This window comes from Amphimedon queenslandica, unplaced genomic scaffold (genome assembly GCF_000090795.2).
Source record: "Amphimedon queenslandica unplaced genomic scaffold, v1.1 AMPQUscaffold_13508, whole genome shotgun sequence".
NCBI classification, from domain to species: domain Eukaryota; kingdom Metazoa; phylum Porifera; class Demospongiae; order Haplosclerida; family Niphatidae; genus Amphimedon; species Amphimedon queenslandica.
In genome coordinates this window covers 206,119-222,819 of record NW_003546256.1, presented here as the reverse complement: position 1 = coordinate 222,819, position 16,701 = coordinate 206,119, and the positions used below count along the sequence as shown (strand labels likewise).

Here is a 16,701-nt window from a genome sequence, read left to right as displayed (position 1 = left end):
AGGAGATGGTGTAGTATGTTACATAGTTGTCACTACTGGGAATAGTCCAGTTCACTGTAATACCAGTGGTTGAGACATTAGATACTGAGAGACTAGTTACTGGACTAGGAACTACAACAGATATCAATTACACTCTCTCAATGATAATAACTCACCATCAAATCTTAACACTGTTACTGTACTATTAACTGAAGGAAGATCTATATATGAGTACACACTGATGGTATAGGTACTCATTGGTGAGAGATCTATTAGTAAAATTTTATTGTCTCTAGTAGATACTACATTCCTGGTTACACCTCCAGTGGTATACTCAATCACATATCCATTAGCCTCTGTTAAAGTAGTCCAGTTCACCTTAATAATATTTGCATTAAATATAAAGCCTCTCACATTATTTGGAGGACTACTAGGAGCTAGAAAAGAGACATAAGTATTTACTATTGATTAAAGTATAATCATACCATGTAATATCACAGATTGACTGTAGTTGACTCCTCCAATCATTGCTATACAGGTAACATTAACTGACACTCCCAGTGGATCAGGATATACCAGTAGTGTGTTGTTGTATGTCAAGATATCAATTGATGTATACATTGAGTTATTCTTCGCTACTCCATTCACTAACCAGTAAACATCAGTTGAAGGATTTATATCAGTAGTTGTGAGACAGTCAATATGATATTGAGTGTTATTGAGTTGTGTAATGGATGAGACTAGTGTCCAATCAATTGAATTAATAACTAGAAATTCATCAACAATGTTACAAGTACATTAGTAGCAATACCTGTGGATAAGGTCTGTACACTGATTGCACTACTAGCAGGTCCCAGTAATTGTTGATAGGCTCTGACTGTGATGCTATAAGTTGTTCCTCCTCTCAGTCCATTCAGTGTGATTGTATTATTACTACTTCCCTCCACCTGTACTGTCTGCACAGTGTCTGTGTCACTAGTGACATTGACTACATATCCATCAGCATCAGATGAATCAAGTGCAGTCCAACTGACAGTGATAGTGGTAGTTGTCTTGTTGACCTCAGTAAGAGAAGAGGGAGCAGTTGCTGGTGCTACAAAAAAGTAATAAAGTCATTTTATTGCTACTTCTACCTGTTACAAAAATGTTTCTATTTCTTGCTACTGGGTTGTCATCGATATGACCAAAATACAAATAGAATCTGAATACATGATCCCCATTGTTGTTTGATTGACTCAGTACTCCACTAGTAATAGTCTCTCCAAACCAATTAACAGTTAGAGTATAGTCCCACCTTCCATTACCATAATTCACTGACATTCCATTACCATACATGAAGTTACAACTGTATGAGTTCATTTGTCCAGTGCAGAGTTCAGTACTACTGCTACCAGACTCATAGTACCATTTGACAGCATGTAAAAAAGCACTGTGATCATTATGACCAATTTTAATGGCATGCAGTGTATATGTTTGAGGTAGAACTGTTTTATCTGAAGGAAGGTCAAGAGTGATGTTTTCAATCTGTGCCCATCCTACAGTAAATCAGTAACAAAGCAACAGTGTGTACTAGTTTAATGAGAACACTTACTGAATATATTAGCAAAGATGATGTTAGTGTTAAGATATGAACAATCAGTGGGTAGACAACACTTGTACCAGCCATCATCAGATGGTATAATGCCTCCATGAATGTAAAGACTGATGTTAGCATTAGGTGAAGATACTTCATTACAACGAAGAGGATTAGTACTGCAGTCAACTGATGATCCACTAGAAGTAGCCCACTCTCCATCAGTCAGAGCAGTACCAGGTAACACACACTGGATACTTTTATTGGCTCCTTTAATGTCATTATCAAAAAAATAGGATCCATTAGAATAACAGTTTCCATTATGCCTCAGGTAGATACCTATAAAACCTATACAGTTGTTATTATACACATCCAGTGTCTTACCTGAGGAAGGTGGACATTGACTAATAACTTCACTGACACTCAACAAGAAGACAGCCACTACCAGTAAAGACATGATTCTGCTCTAGCATCAAAAGTAAACAAGCCCTTATACTCCAACCATTGCTTCCTTTTCGCTACAATAGATTTAATTGCATCACATGTCTACAAAATGCACTTTGTTATGTACTCATTCTTTAAGTACATGAGAACATAATCATGCACATCAAACACAGTACATATGTATATTTCTTTGATAGTATTGTAATGTATCTGTTAAATGTTAATAATAATAATAATAATAATAATAATAATAATAATAATAATAATAATAATGATAATTTTCCAACAACAAACAAGGTGATACAAACAACACAGGTAGACAGTTATTAATAGCCAAAAAGAGCAAAGAGATGAGAAAAAGACAGTAAGTATAATTAAAGGCTACAAACTCTAGTTCTCCCTCATAAGAAATAAGGTGTTGTTATTCTCTGTGGTATGACCCTCTCATTATCAGGTACTGCTTGAAACAGCTTTGCCTCTTTGCCCTCCAAGTTAGCATCCTTAATGATGAGTATGGATGCAATGTTACCACACCTGTAGCAGTAATTAGGAGCAGACCATACCGTCACTAGGCGCTGGTCAAACATATATTTGATGCCCTCGTGGACTAACTGATGTGCCCTGCATATTAGCTTGAGGTTATTGAGATGCATAAACTAAGAGAAAAGGGAGAGATAGAAGGTGGAATTAAGAATTAAGATAAGTGGTTTGAAGTAAATCAAAACAATGAAAGGGTATCATTGCATAAAAGGGAAATGCTACAATGACTACATACAAGTACATGTACACAGCGAATTCTATATAATGCTTTTTACTGACACTGTTATTGTTACTAATGGAACCAAGGCACAGTGTATTACGTAACAAGTGCCCTACAATAAACACAAGTAATTTATATAAAAACAGGGTCCATACCTCTTAAACATTCATAATAATTTATAAAAATAATAAGGTCCATCCATACCTCTTGGGTCACAGAATTACCAAACAAGTAGCCAGCTCCTCTAGGGCTAACTGCCCAGCCAGATATGTCCTCTGGATCAGACCAAACCAGATCACAGAATGCGCCTTCATGGGGTATCTCAATACCGCGATCAATGGTTCTGATCTATTGAGGAGGAGGAGGAAGGAGTAAAGAGATGAGGAAGAAAATTATGAAGACTTCTTTACTTGATCTAGTGTCTTCACTTCAGGGGAAAGGCCACCATGAACACATAAAACTTGATTATCAATAATCTACACAAATCACAATACATGATAGTAATACCATTGATCATTATTATAACATACTGCTGCTATTGTGAGTAAGTCAAATACTTTACAGCAGTATCTCCAGGCATTGGCATTGCCATACTTGTTCATACACTCATCTGTGGAATAAGAGAAGGAGTTTATGATAATAGTAAAATATTATAATTATAATAAGAAATAAGAATTCTCTCCTAGCCATTTTTTAAGAAATATGGCTGAAGACCCCATACAGGGACTTTGATCCGATTTTGGAGCAACTTAAAAAATTCGTAAAAAATCTAATTTTGATTCAAATCAGCTGAAACTTTCTACACAACATAAGAACATGTATATGCATCAGGAAAAATTATAAAGATGAAGAATTCTCTCCTTTTGATTTTTGGCAAAATTTGGCCCGAGACCATGTACTATAGTACAGGGACTTTGATCCAATTTTGGAGCAACTTTAAAAATTCATAAAAAATCAAATTTTGATCGGAATCAGTTCAAACTTCCGAAACAGCTTTCTCTTTCTTCCTCTCTTCTTTCTTACCATAAAACCCATAAACTTGAGTTATCTGTCTGCTTTCGTGATTACCTCTTAATAAAGTAATTTTATTGGGATACCTATGGAGAATAGACGATAACAACATGAACAAGTATAATGGCCTGATATATATAATATAATCCTTACTTTGCTTTGAGAGTCAGTAATCTTGTAAATGTCTCAAGACTGTAATAACCTCTGTCCACAAAGTCACCCTAAAATAAATTATTAATTAACATAAATTATTACAAACAATAAACGTAAATTAATAATTTAATGTAAATAAGTGTATAAATGAGCATAACTTACCATAAACACATAACTAGTGTCTGGTATCTGACCGCCAGTTCTGAATAATTCCTCCAAATCGTAAAACTACAAAATAAAGACAATTTTTACAACACAATGAGAGTAACAATTAACACCATTTTGCCCCCTATTCATTAGTTATCGGCTCCTTTTACATCTATCGTTACCTGTCCATGAATATCCCCACAAACTGTGACTGGAGTGTACACTGGCTGTACATTAGATTCCTCTAATAAGAGGTCACACACATAATCACACAGTTTCTGTGAAGGAAAGGGTGAGAAAAGGGTCACAAAGGGGCATATCAAGCATCCAGACCTTTAATTCGTTTTCTGTCAAGTACTGGCACTTCTTTGCCAGCTCGATCCACTCGTCAAGCTCACTCATATTCTTGTTATAACGTCAGCAGTCCTTCTTTCTCCAAATGTTTATACAAAGTTGATTAATCAGGAAATGTTGTCAGAAAAGGGTTAAAAGGTCACGTGAGAGTCATCTGATAAAGATGGCGGTCAAACGAGTCTAGGTGTTACATCTACCACGTGATTATCATGTGATTAAAATGGCGGCAATTAGAAGTTTGTGTCGTTTGTTGTCTCCTTCTTCCTTGCCCACTGCTCTTTCGAAAAGAGCAACTCTAGTAAGTTAGATTTGCTTTCAATGCATAGAACATTACAACTGATCTCATAACCTATTTTCATTTGCTTTTATCTCTTCATACAGCTTGCTCGATGTCTCTCTCTTCACGAGTACATCAGTCAGACTCTCATGTCCGAGCATGGCGTTCATGTACCTGTTGGATATCTAGCAGAGAGTCCTTCAGCTGCTAGAGAAGCAGCAGTCAAACTAGGTAACCAAACAACATTCAATAGCACAGAGTAGGTGCTAACATTATCATGTAATACCTCATTGTGCTAATTGAATAGACATGTATCTACATGTACCTTCTGATATATCAAAGACTATGGACTTTAGGCTAAAGTATTATCATTATGCATTATGGACTAGAGAGTAAATTATTATATATTTAATTATTTTGGGGTGTATTATTAATAATGGTTGATTATGATCATAATGTACATGTACATGCATTAGGTGGAGGTGATGTGTTAGTAAAGGCTCAGGTATTAGCTGGTGGTCGTGGTATGGGTCACTTTGAGTCTGGACTCCAGGGAGGAATACAAATAGCTCATTCGTGAGTCTCAAATCAATCTTTCATTCTCTGTTCCAATTACATGTGCTTTATTTCTACATATCATGTTTAAATGTCTATTATGAGACTGTTTCTTCTCTTTTTCTCTATCTGCTATCACATAGACCTGAAGAAGCAGAATCATTTGCTGAAAAGATGATTGGATCACGTCTTATTACCAAACAAACTGGCTCCATTGGTAGACCATGCTCTAAGGTAACTCTCTCTCTCTCTCTCTCTCTCTCTCTCTCTCTCTCTCTCTCTCTCTTTATAATTTTCTCCATTAATGTCCTTGTCCATCTCTTCTTTAGGTGATGGTATGTGAGAAACAGTCGATAAAGAAAGAATTTTATTTTGCACTTATCATGGACAGAGCTCACAATGTATGACAAGTTTCTCTTCTCTATCTTTCTCTCTCTCTTCCTTTTATTAATCTTATTACATTATGTATTAGTTCCTGTTTTGGCTACTCTTGGCAAGCATGTACAGTGTTTTGCTACAATTATTGATAATTGCTTTGTATTTGATAGTAAAGTAATGTGTTCCATTATTATTATTACAGGGTCCACTGATGGTTGCTAGTTCTGAAGGTGGAATGAACATTGAAGATGTAGCCAGGGATAATCCAGACAGCATAATTAAAGATCCCGTTGATATCACAATAGGTATACTCATCCCTCCCTCTCTGCTTTATTCTAATTCTCACTTGCAGGAATGTCTAAGGAGCAAGCACAGGAAATGGCTAGAAGGATTGGGTTCTCTGCCTCATCAGTTAATAGAGTAAGAGCTTCTTTTTTCTTATATTATTGTCATTATAATAATCAAAGGCAGCAGAACAGATGATGAATCTGTATACTTTCTTATTAAAGAAAGATGCTACAATGTTAGAAATTAATCCACTAATTGAGACAGCAGATGGCAGAGGTAACTAACTATAAATCCAATGCTACCTTGATTCCATGATACTAACACAACTTGATCCTAACATGATTCTGATACCACATTGATCTATTCTCTTGTATATATATAGTGCTATGCCTTGATGCAAAGATCAATTACGACGACAATTCCAAATTCAGACAGAAGGAAGTGTTTGAGCACAAGGACTGGTCGCAAGAGGATCCAAGAGATGCAGCTGCTGGTCAGGCTGGCATCAATTACATTGGATTGGACGGATCTATTGGATGCATGGGTCAGTATGGGATACTCCATGCATTCTGTGCATAGTTGCTAAATTTTAGGATTTTAGCACTTGATATGATTGTGTGATATCCAATCTCTTATAGTTAATGGTGCTGGTCTTGCTATGGCCACAATGGACATTATTAAGCATTATGGCGGCTCTCCTGCCAACTTCCTGGACATAGGAGGAGGAGCAAGTTTTGACGAAGTTAAGAAAGGTTTCAACATACTAGGATCCGACGCTAATGTGTGCTTTATAATTATCAATGTTTCCAATACATGATGTGGTATTTCCTGTTACAGGTGAAGGCAATTTTTGTCAACATTTTTGGCGGAATAGTTCGATGTGATGTAGTAGCTGATGGAATAATTGCAGCTGCAAAAGAAATGAAGCTCAATTTGCCAGTAGTGATCAGAATACAAGGTATAGCTAGTGAATGATTGATAGAGACACTTGGTTAAACAAAACATTGAAACATTATAGGCAACATGCAAGCAGAAGCAAACGAATTAATAAAAAATAGTGGCTTGGACATGTTAGCAGTTCCAGACTTTGACACTGCGGCTAAAACTGTGAGCCCATTCTTAAATTGTATTATTATTAATTATTCTCATGATTATATTTAGGTGGTTGGAAAAGCTAATGAGTCACCTTAGGATTATTAGATAAATTATAGTATAGATTATAATGCTAATAATTGATTCTTCTCTCATTATAACCTCATTCTATTTATGCTTAGACAGCTTTTAAAATTTAATTTATTGTGTTATAATTACTGCAGAAATGCACTTCACTAATCTCTCTCCTGTCTGTTCCTTCATAATAGATAAAACTGTTAATAATGAATTATTATTATTTATTTTATCATTATGATTTTATTTTAGCAATGTAGAATGCATGAAATAGATGTAAGTGTTATAATTTAAGTTCAATAGCCAGATTTTCAAGAATTAATTTTCATGGTGGGAACTCTCCTGGAAATTATAGTTAAATTACTATGAACATTGAGTTTATTCATATTTTATTCATACGATTAAGTCTGGCCATTACAGTTAAGTGATATGCTGTGTATGTGTGCATCATTTTCCAAAGAAACTCATTAGAGATGCTTGAGTTCCTTTCTTCTTCTTTCCAGTACTACTGCCAGCCATTTTACTACTAGCAACCATTGGGGAAGGAGTAGGAAGAGTTGGTTTCTCTTCATCACTTGCATCAGTTGAAACCTCCTCCCAATGTTTCTCAGTTACTATAACCAACAACAAGGATATCCAATAATTCTGATGGTCACATGTGGGGCAGTACTAACCCATTGATCCATCTTCCTCTACAAACATCTTGGTGACTAGTTTCTTTACTCTCTTTCTCTTTTTAGTGGCACTGCTAGCAGGGGAAGATGACTCTGTCCTGTCAGTGATGCTGGTTGCTGGTAAACTTTTCTGTTGCTGGTCTGGCTCTAAAGAAAAGAGAGAAGAGATGAAATAATAATAGAAAGTATGTACAACATGTGTGTATAATTATGATGGATGGATTCAATACCATATATCAGACCTGGGGTCAATTACAAGGCCTATAGGTATCAATAGGCATGCACATGTAAAAATTCATAAAAAATCCAATCTTGATTGGAATCAACTCAAACTCAATTTACAACATCAGAATATGTATATGTATCAGGAAAAAATATAAAAATGAAAAGTTCTCTCTTAGCCATTTTAAACATAAGATGTTGTACCTGAGTCACTCTCATCGCTTGACATGTTTTGTATTCTTTTCCTCTTCCTTTTTGATTGTGTGGCCTTTGGCTTAGGATCTAAAACTATTACTAGCATGCAACAAGCTACAATAACTCAAGTATACCTTTCTTTGTAGGCTTTCTCTTAGCTTTAGGTCCTTCTGAGTCCTTTATTAAAGATAATATACTTAATCATCATTATAATATAACAATAGATGCACCTCAATTTTGCCTTCTTTCTTTACCATTCTAATATGTTCTACAAATTTATATAATAATTATAGGTACATCAGAGACTATTGTACCTGATTCAATAGGAGCCTGTGCTGATGTTGAATTATCTTGTTCCTATAAACAATAAAGTTATTATGTTAAAAGCAGGTATGGAGTAATAGTAATATACATACAGTACATGCAATAGTAAAAAGGTACTAATAGTGCAATAGTAAGAGCTATTGAAAGCAAAGAAATATAATGACTTTGTAATTCCATGTAATCTTTTATCTTTAAAAACTAACCTTATCCAGCAATGCCTCTTCTTCTTCTACTAATTCTTTTTTGATGAGAGGAGGAGGTCCATTGGATGGCTTAGCTTGAAGAGTAGTATCACTTGACCTCTTGACACTTGATGTGATTGACTCTTTCTTTCTCATTATTGGCGAGTTTTCTTTTTCGTTGCTGCTGCTGCTTTTACTAGTGCCGGTCTGCTGCTTTTGTGCTTTGCCAAAGAATGAAGTAACAGAATCTTTATTGATGGGCTTCTACAAGGAAAGAATGAGAGAAAGTACGAGGATAAATAAGCTTACCCTTTTTGTTGGCTTGCTAGCAAAATGGCATACACTGGAAGTTGAATGATCAGCTGCTTCTAAATAAATTAATAATAAGATACTAGAATACATAAAGATATGATCTGCCACTCACCAATAGTGGTGGTTGTGGGTGTGGTATTGTTGATTGGTCTGGTGGCCATATTAGGACATTTAATAAGATTCCATTGCGAATAGGAGGACAAGTGATCCAACATACACTGACGATCGCTATTATACAATGCAGCTGTGTCCTAAACAAGAAAATGACAAAAAGAGAGTAACACATTTAGTAGTACATCATCATAGCTTGCACATAGAGTGTACTTAATATACTTTTGGCTTAGATTTTTGGACACTGTACACAGCAACATTGTAAACAGCCTGCAACTGTGATTCATATTCTAATAATAGTAACAAGTCACATGACAGTCACATGATTAACATACTCTCTCTATCCTCTTCATCGACTAGGAGGACCATTATACCACTAGTGTCCTAAGATAGTGATAAGTGAATCAGTTTCTCTTGTATCATTCAGTACCTTGTCTTGTCCTGTTAATGTATAGAATACATGTATTGCAGCATCATCTGGATCAGTTTTTTCTTTACATTTCTCGACATAGGAAGAGAGTATTCTAAAATAATAATTATCATAATACGTAAAATAATTGTTATGGACTCAACTGTTTGGCACTAGTTACTGATAGGGAGAGAGTCCTGCTCAACCATTTATACGTAACCTAATGAAAAGGGTGTGGTATAACGTGGCAATCAATTTTCAAGTTATTTTTAACTTTTTTTTGCTTACAATTTTCCCCTCATCTTGAATCCATTCATCAAGCCTATCCATGTACACACTGGCATCACTGCCCTCAGTAATGCTAGGAGAAGAAGACATGACACAACTAGAGGAAGAAAAAAAGGAAAGAGTTAAAAATAGAGTCAAACTCAGTTCACTTCTGTACACTGTAACCACGTGTTAGCACGTGATAGTTTTACACAGTCATGAATATCATTTCTCATTTATAAAAAATACACAAAGACACTGAATAGCACAAAGGCCATACTACAGAAAACAGTAGAAAAACTAAAGCTTCACTGCCAAGTCCTGCTTCATTTGTCCTTTTCTGAGTATTAAAAGGGTGAGGAGATCTCTAAGACAGGAGAAGCTATTGACATTGTTGTTGTAAATTGTGAATAAGGTGTGTCAGGCTTTTATGAGTCTCACCTTGTGCAAACTAATGTAAACAAACAAGATTGTAGATGTAATACTACAAACTGGCCAGGTGCACCATATTTACCCTTTGCATAGCATATATCTATCACAGTCCAGCTCCAATAAGTATCATCTACAGAAGTGACAGAGCAGACAGGAGAGCTGGTATTATTTGTTCTATCTTACCTTCAGCAGCATTGCATAATGGATTATGGGCCACCAGCTCCTCCACAATTTGGTGCACCACCACAACCTGTCAGTGGCTATCAAGACATGGCAATTGCATTTGGCATACTCTTTGCAGTTTTCTTTACTATTACCTGTGGGCTCATATTTCTTCTGCTCTGTATTGCTCTAAGGAAAGGAGGCAATGGAATACGAGGAGGAGATTATCGATATCCACAGCAATTCAGAGGTGGCGGCCCAAATAACGAATATGGAACATGAAATAAAAAGAACACTTAAATAACACGTAACAACTAACATTTATAAAAACTACAAATATAGATTTTGGAACATTTAAAAATATTGCATTTTATTTTCTACCCTGTATATATATCAGTCAATTTTGTGTTATTAGAAATGTTAAAAAGTTTAAAAAAATCTTAACTTTCTTGCATAGACTCAGTTACAGGCTTTAATGGAGTATATTTTCTTCCTAATTTCTTGAAACAGGTGAGCCAACACAAGCAAGAGGTAGTAATAAAAAGTGCAGCTAGCAATAACACTAGCAACACACTCATACCAACTATTGTATATAGTAACACTTGCTGGGTATCTTGGCAATCACTGCTTGCTCCAGTAGGCAATGGAGTACTACTACCTGGAGGTGTTTTGTCATTAAGTATATCAAAGTATTCATCCAGTGACCAGTCAAACGTTCCACACTGATGCATCTCTTTAGGTGGAGATGAGAGTTTGTCAACGGCTTCGCTTAGAACTATAGCCATCCCTTCGATAAGATGAGGATCAACGTGACAGTGCAAGTGCCAGTATCCAGGATTGGTAGCCTTTATATAAACTACAGCATAGCCTCCAGCTGGTATTAAAATGGTGTCTTTGAGAGGTGCAGTGGCATTAACGATGCCTTTTTTCCCTACAGAGTATCCTTTCCCATTCTTCCATTGTGGTACTGTGCATAGATTGGTCCCTCCACAGTTGATATCAGTGTTACCTTTACTTAGACGACCTGTATCGTCATAAGATCCAAACTGTATGTCAACCACTTGAAACTGGTGACCATGAAGATGAATCGGATGAGAACTGGAATATGGGATGAGGTTTTCCGGGTTCGGACCAAGGGCAGAAAAAACTAGTTGCACTGACTGGTTAAACGAGACTTCCTTGATATGACTACAGAGACAAGTTGAGGGGAAAATAGCATCATTTTCAAGATTATTGTCACAAAGAGATGGATCGTCTAAATCTTTGCAAAACATGTCATCTTTGACATTTTGAAGCTCAGATGAATTCAAGAGTGAGAGTGGTCGATCAGGAATCTTAAAGTTTCTAGCATTGACAGTACTTGAGCCGTCATAGCCACCAAAAGCAAAATTGAGGAATATCGTTTGATCCGGTACAACATTAGGAGACTCTCCATCAGAAATTGGATATAATAATTCGAGATTATGAATATGCAAACAAGAAAAGTTGTATAGTGGAGAGAAAGAAGGGAACGGGCAATTAAGAACAATGCAAGGTTCTTCTATTGAACACTTTTCATCAACTGGTATAGAATTATCAGCAATATCACCATATTCAGTTGAATTAGGTTTTGGCGCTATATCATAGTGTAGTATAGCCTCAACAGTGTGGTCTGTCCTGTATTGAAGAGGCTGGGTGAGATTACCATTTAGGATTGGCTCTAGTGTCCTTGCTCTTATCATGAAGTTATGTCTCTCATCTAATTCCTCCATTCCTTTACCATTCACTATTACATCGTATCTCTCGCCAGATGATATAATCACATAATCTACAGTCACTGGCTTAACAAATGATGCATCAGTTGCTACTATAGTCATTGAATGCTCGTCTATTGAGAGCATATAAGTAAATGAAGCCTGTGCTCCTATTATACGGAACCTGTACTCTTTAAATGGCGATATAGTGAATATGCTTAGTCTAGTACCAGTATAGTCTATGCTTGGGTGTCGTCCCCTACCATTCACTATACCAGACCAATAAGGTATTGGTGATGCTTCTGTTGCTCCAAAATCAACAGGACGGCTCATGTTGATATCTATATCTGGCTGAGGAGGTAGGAATGAGAAGAATGATGTTTGTAGAGTGTGTGCTTGCATTCTACTGTATACTTCCATTGAAGGCGACTGCTGCAGATCAAATAATGTCAACGTATGATACTCAGGAGTATCAACAAATTGAATCCCGATACTGTCTTTCACTTTATGAATCATTTCTTCTTTCTCTTTGATGATAAGAGCTCCAAAAAAACCATCGTCCCTTTGCGTTCCGGAATGAGAGTGATACCAAAATGTCCCTGGAGGATCGGCCTGGAATATGTATCTACAATTAAACAATCAATGGATAATAATGTGCCATTATCTGTCCATTGTCATGTAAACTACAATACTCACCTAAAAGACTGCCCAGGTTCTATTCCGCACTGTGTCAGACCGGGCACCCCATCCATCCAGTTGGTCCCTTTTTGATGCAACCCGTGCCAATGTATGCCTATCTCTTCCTCTCCTAACCAATTGGTTACATTAATGACTAATGTCTGATTGAACTGAGCTATCAACGTAGGACCAGGAAACTGTCCGTTGACTGAAATGACCGAACGATAAGTGTACCCATCCATTGTAAATGGGAGGGAGCAATGGGGCTCCCCCTCACCCACGGCATCATCACACCTTCCCTTAGCTCCTGGGATTGGTAAGAGCTCTCCAGTGGTAGAGTTTATATACCATGGCCTCCCGTAAGCAGCTCTACCCTCTAGTTCCACCGGTAGGTAGTAACTAGTGAACGATTGTAGTACTTGGATGTTAAGAGAAAAGAGACATACATTAATCCTCTCACCATTGTACATGTAAGGACATGTACATGTAGGCGTGGTTGCATTACAGTGTACTTTATATGTACTATAACAGTAGGAAACTGGCAGGAGACACAGGGCTAGGAAGAAGATTCCTAGAGCCATTTTCCTTCCTTTTCAGCTGAGCTGGCTGACTGGCTCTCTTTATTATTTTGAGTGGGCGTAAGCAAGCTTAATAAACGTGGGCGTTGAAAGTAGATCTTTTAAAATTTAAATCTATAGTAATAATAATAATAATAATACTAATTTAAAAAAATTAGAGAAAAATCAATGTCCTCAAAAAAATGACAAAACTACTATGTAAAAAGAATTAGACCATTGTGCAAGAATAATAATAATAATAATAACAATAACAATTGGTACTGACAGAAATTACTAAAGCTTGAGTGTTTCGTTGTATCATTAGATTACTATAACAGGGTTACACTCATACACACATGTACATGCACACGAAACTAGTAGGAGGTGCTAGAGACTCAGGAACTACTTGACGTTACTCTTAGAACCAGAAGCTAATCCAACCTTGTCTACGATGGTCTGGATTTTAACCTCATGAAGGGAAGATGCTTGGACGTGGACATGGAATGGCTGAAAATGAAAGAGTAAAGGAGGAAATAGGATAACAAATGAAGTGACTAAAGAAAAGACTAAATAGACTCCTTTAATTGTGATAAGCTAATCTATTAGCATGTAACAGCAGTTTTCTGCAGCTAAATTACATGTAATATGTACAGAATGAATGGTGTTTGGGGAGGATACGTTAAATATATCTTCTATTTCTCCCTTTGTTGTTGATAGTCTCCCTTTGCTCATTGGCTTTACACTATCTCCTACCCACAGAATGTAAGCAAATTTGACAGTTGGAATGTCATCCACAACATCAGTCTGAAAGAGAAAAGAGAAAGAGAGAGGAAGAGAGAGAGAGAGGAAGAGAGAGAAAGGAAGAGAGAGAGAGAGAGGGAGAGAGAGAGAGGGGGGGGGAGTGAGAGAGAGAAGTGTGAATAATATTAAAAGTAAAACTTACAATTCTCAAGAGAGCAAGTGTAATGTTTTCTGGTTTAAAAACTTCGCCAGGCACAAGCTCATTCAAGTCTTTCCCAGTCAGGGAACACTGTAGGGGCTTCCTTACATCATTGCCAGGAAAATCAGCTATTAACCTTTAATCACACAATCACTGTAATGTATAATACTTCAAAATTACTACACTGACCAGACAGTCTCATCTTCATCACTACGAACTGCAGCAACAGCTTCCTTAAATGACTCATCAAGTTTCACACCTAAAAGGATACAGAGGAGGAAGAAGTGAGAAGGGAGGTAGAGAGCAAAGCTTACTTGATCCTCCTTTAGCTTGAGCTGTGAATCCGCCAAATTGTGATCCCTGCTTTCCAGTTCTCGAGACACTTCCCCTACCAGTTGGTGACATGGGACCACGAGAACCAGAGGCTGTTGATGAAGATACAAAGCCTCGCTCCTAAAAAATTAAACAAAAAATACAAAATAACAACAGACTATGTTGTGTCAAATAACATACTGGTCTTGTCTTTCCCTCTGAGGCATCCAATACTTTATTCTTTGTACCACTACATAAGGAGAGAGAGAGAGAGAGAGATCGGGTATCTTTCATATATTAAAGTGTATTATACCTTGTCTCTTGTATTTTTGACATCAAATATTCATCAGTAACTTCTTCAAGAGTATCACAAGTAAGAGATACTTGATACGGCTATCGGTGAAGAAACAGGATAAGTATATGTATATACAGTTACACACAAGCAATGGAGTCCAGCCCACTAATAGAAGGATGCTCCTTCTTATCATTTATCACAATACGGTCAACTTCACAATCGCTTTGTAGCGGATTCGCTCAATCATTCATCCATTTACACTGTTCACTCATTCAATTCAATAGACTATATATGCCATAGAATTCCAGGATGCCATTACTACTACAACTTGTTTACACGCTAACAGAAATAGCTGAGAGAAACCACACACTGTCTACATACAAACACACACACACATTAATGAGATTTATAAGTCAAATGTATCCTTTTTTAGTAATAATAATAAGATTGTGTAGACATACACAAACACACACACTACTCATTACCAGCTGTACTATTACCATATATGGATGTGAATCTAAAAGTAACTATGTTATGGGGTGGGTAGTGGCATGACAAATATGAGAATTTAGTGAATCTTTGCAGCTGCATATAATTAATATTAAATTTTTGAGCGACCTCTGAGTACTCTCTCTCTCTCTCTCTCTCTCTCTCTCTCTCTTAAAATATTACTCCTCTTACACTAAAGTGTTTCTCAACGCTTCCGGAAACGACTCCGTATTTCCCCCTCTTTGTAAAACTGACTTCAGTCCCAGCCCAAGTGATGTAGACAAACTTTGTAGTCTCAGACATATCAATTGTCTCTGTTAAACGAACTGGAGGGAGGGAGGGAGAGAGAGAGAGAGAGAGAGAGAGAGAGAGAGAAAGTGTGAAGATGTTTCGAGTGAGAAAAAATGCCCAAGTGTCATTATCATTAGCTAACACTTGTTGTTTATTCATGGACATAAAAGCACAAATGCAAGACAATAAATATGTACATGTACACTTTCATGTTTGCCTCAAACAATAAGAATAGCCTCACCCCTCCCCCCTCTCTCTCTCTCTCTCTTCACTGACCTAGTGCATACATGTACTGTTTGTTATCAAGCTGATCAGCTAATTCAGGAACACCACCGGAACCAGACGAAAGATACTGAATAACAGCTGGATCACCATCTTGATGATTGACTAAACACCTATGCATACATACATATTAATATGTACGGTCAGGACCCATGCATGGTGTACAGTATAATGATAGTTGGCAGCAATCAATGCTGCTATGGTCAATAGGAGAATCAGTGTTAAAGCATTGTCAACGAAATTAGGTGTGCAGCCTTTGACACACAACGGACAATCCAGACAATAAAGTAGTGCATTATAATTATTATTATGTCTATGGCTGAAGAGTTAGGGTTATCATGGCTGAAAGGTTTTAGATTCAATATGATACTGTAGATTGTTCCTACTCACCAGTTTGTTGCTGTAGAGTCAGAACGAACATCTGCAATACCCTGCTGGAGCGCTTCAACATCTGCGACAGTTGCTTCAGTGGCCATACCTAGAAGCAATTAGGAAACTTTTAGACACTCTTTCCCTCTTTCTGTTCAATAAAACCCATCCTCCAGTTACTTACTTTATGAAAGAGAGAGCTGGAAGGAAGAATGAGAGTGATTTATCCTTTAAGAAGGAGAGTTCAGCTAGCAAAAGAAGTGAGACTCTCTAGTCTGGGAAATTCTAAGAGGGCCAAAGTGGGTGGGTAAAAACACAAAACCAACTTTTAATTAACTTAAACTGTTAATAAACCACCCACTTAATAAACTAGGTGTAT

At 36.9% G+C, this 16,701-nt stretch overlaps 5 protein-coding genes across 6 annotated transcripts; 1 reads left to right on the top strand and 4 right to left on the bottom strand.

Annotated features, from left to right (window-relative positions):
- Positions 1–2,185: 2,185 nt before the first annotated feature.
- On the bottom strand, positions 2,186–4,576 carry LOC100634846 (serine/threonine-protein phosphatase 6 catalytic subunit-like). The gene is made up of 9 exons (XM_003383607.3): positions 4,401–4,576; positions 4,250–4,345; positions 4,083–4,148; positions 3,921–3,988; positions 3,780–3,853; positions 3,287–3,366; positions 3,167–3,232; positions 2,961–3,104; positions 2,186–2,652 (listed from the first exon to the last, which is right to left on the bottom strand). The coding sequence occupies exons 1-9, from the start codon at positions 4,467–4,469 to the stop codon at positions 2,398–2,400; spliced, it is 918 nt and encodes a 305-aa protein (XP_003383655.1). The 5' UTR covers positions 4,470–4,576; the 3' UTR covers positions 2,186–2,397.
- Positions 4,577–4,607: 31 nt separating this feature from the next.
- Positions 4,608–7,401, top strand: LOC100634721 (succinate--CoA ligase [ADP-forming] subunit beta, mitochondrial-like). Its single transcript, XM_003383606.3, has 13 exons — positions 4,608–4,719; positions 4,803–4,929; positions 5,175–5,274; positions 5,397–5,487; positions 5,583–5,654; positions 5,834–5,936; positions 5,984–6,051; positions 6,099–6,195; positions 6,302–6,463; positions 6,558–6,700; positions 6,757–6,877; positions 6,938–7,026; positions 7,081–7,401. Exons 1-13 carry the CDS (start codon positions 4,642–4,644, stop codon positions 7,108–7,110), a joined length of 1,281 nt encoding a protein of 426 aa, XP_003383654.1. The 5' UTR covers positions 4,608–4,641; the 3' UTR covers positions 7,111–7,401.
- A 7-nt stretch (positions 7,402–7,408) lies between these two features.
- Positions 7,409–9,945, bottom strand: LOC105316540 (DNA polymerase delta subunit 3-like). The gene is made up of 14 exons (XM_020008255.1): positions 9,804–9,945; positions 9,680–9,735; positions 9,537–9,630; positions 9,442–9,490; positions 9,329–9,396; positions 9,108–9,246; positions 8,993–9,051; positions 8,705–8,947; positions 8,492–8,534; positions 8,408–8,445; positions 8,312–8,354; positions 8,187–8,270; positions 7,761–7,907; positions 7,409–7,700 (listed from the first exon to the last, which is right to left on the bottom strand). The coding sequence occupies exons 1-14, from the start codon at positions 9,891–9,893 to the stop codon at positions 7,534–7,536; spliced, it is 1,320 nt and encodes a 439-aa protein (XP_019863814.1). The 5' UTR covers positions 9,894–9,945; the 3' UTR covers positions 7,409–7,533.
- Positions 9,946–10,619: 674 nt separating this feature from the next.
- Positions 10,620–13,409, bottom strand: LOC100641875 (laccase-1-like). The gene is made up of 2 exons (XM_003383663.3): positions 12,806–13,409; positions 10,620–12,734 (listed from the first exon to the last, which is right to left on the bottom strand). Exons 1-2 carry the CDS (start codon positions 13,366–13,368, stop codon positions 10,817–10,819), a joined length of 2,481 nt encoding a protein of 826 aa, XP_003383711.3. The 5' UTR covers positions 13,369–13,409; the 3' UTR covers positions 10,620–10,816.
- A 151-nt stretch (positions 13,410–13,560) lies between these two features.
- On the bottom strand, positions 13,561–16,649 carry LOC100634597 (uncharacterized). 2 transcript variants are annotated; one of them, XM_020008265.1, is made up of 11 exons: positions 16,507–16,649; positions 16,344–16,449; positions 15,948–16,066; positions 15,573–15,706; positions 14,910–14,989; positions 14,798–14,846; positions 14,599–14,737; positions 14,474–14,543; positions 14,288–14,420; positions 14,023–14,148; positions 13,561–13,851 (listed from the first exon to the last, which is right to left on the bottom strand). In XM_020008265.1, exons 2-11 carry the CDS (start codon positions 16,427–16,429, stop codon positions 13,747–13,749), a joined length of 1,041 nt encoding a protein of 346 aa, XP_019863824.1. In that variant the 5' UTR covers positions 16,430–16,449; positions 16,507–16,649; the 3' UTR covers positions 13,561–13,746. The 2 variants fall into 2 exon arrangements, with proteins under 2 accessions (XP_019863824.1, XP_003383653.1); XM_003383605.2 differs by having other exon boundaries at positions 16,344–16,431.
- Positions 16,650–16,701: the final 52 nt, after the last annotated feature.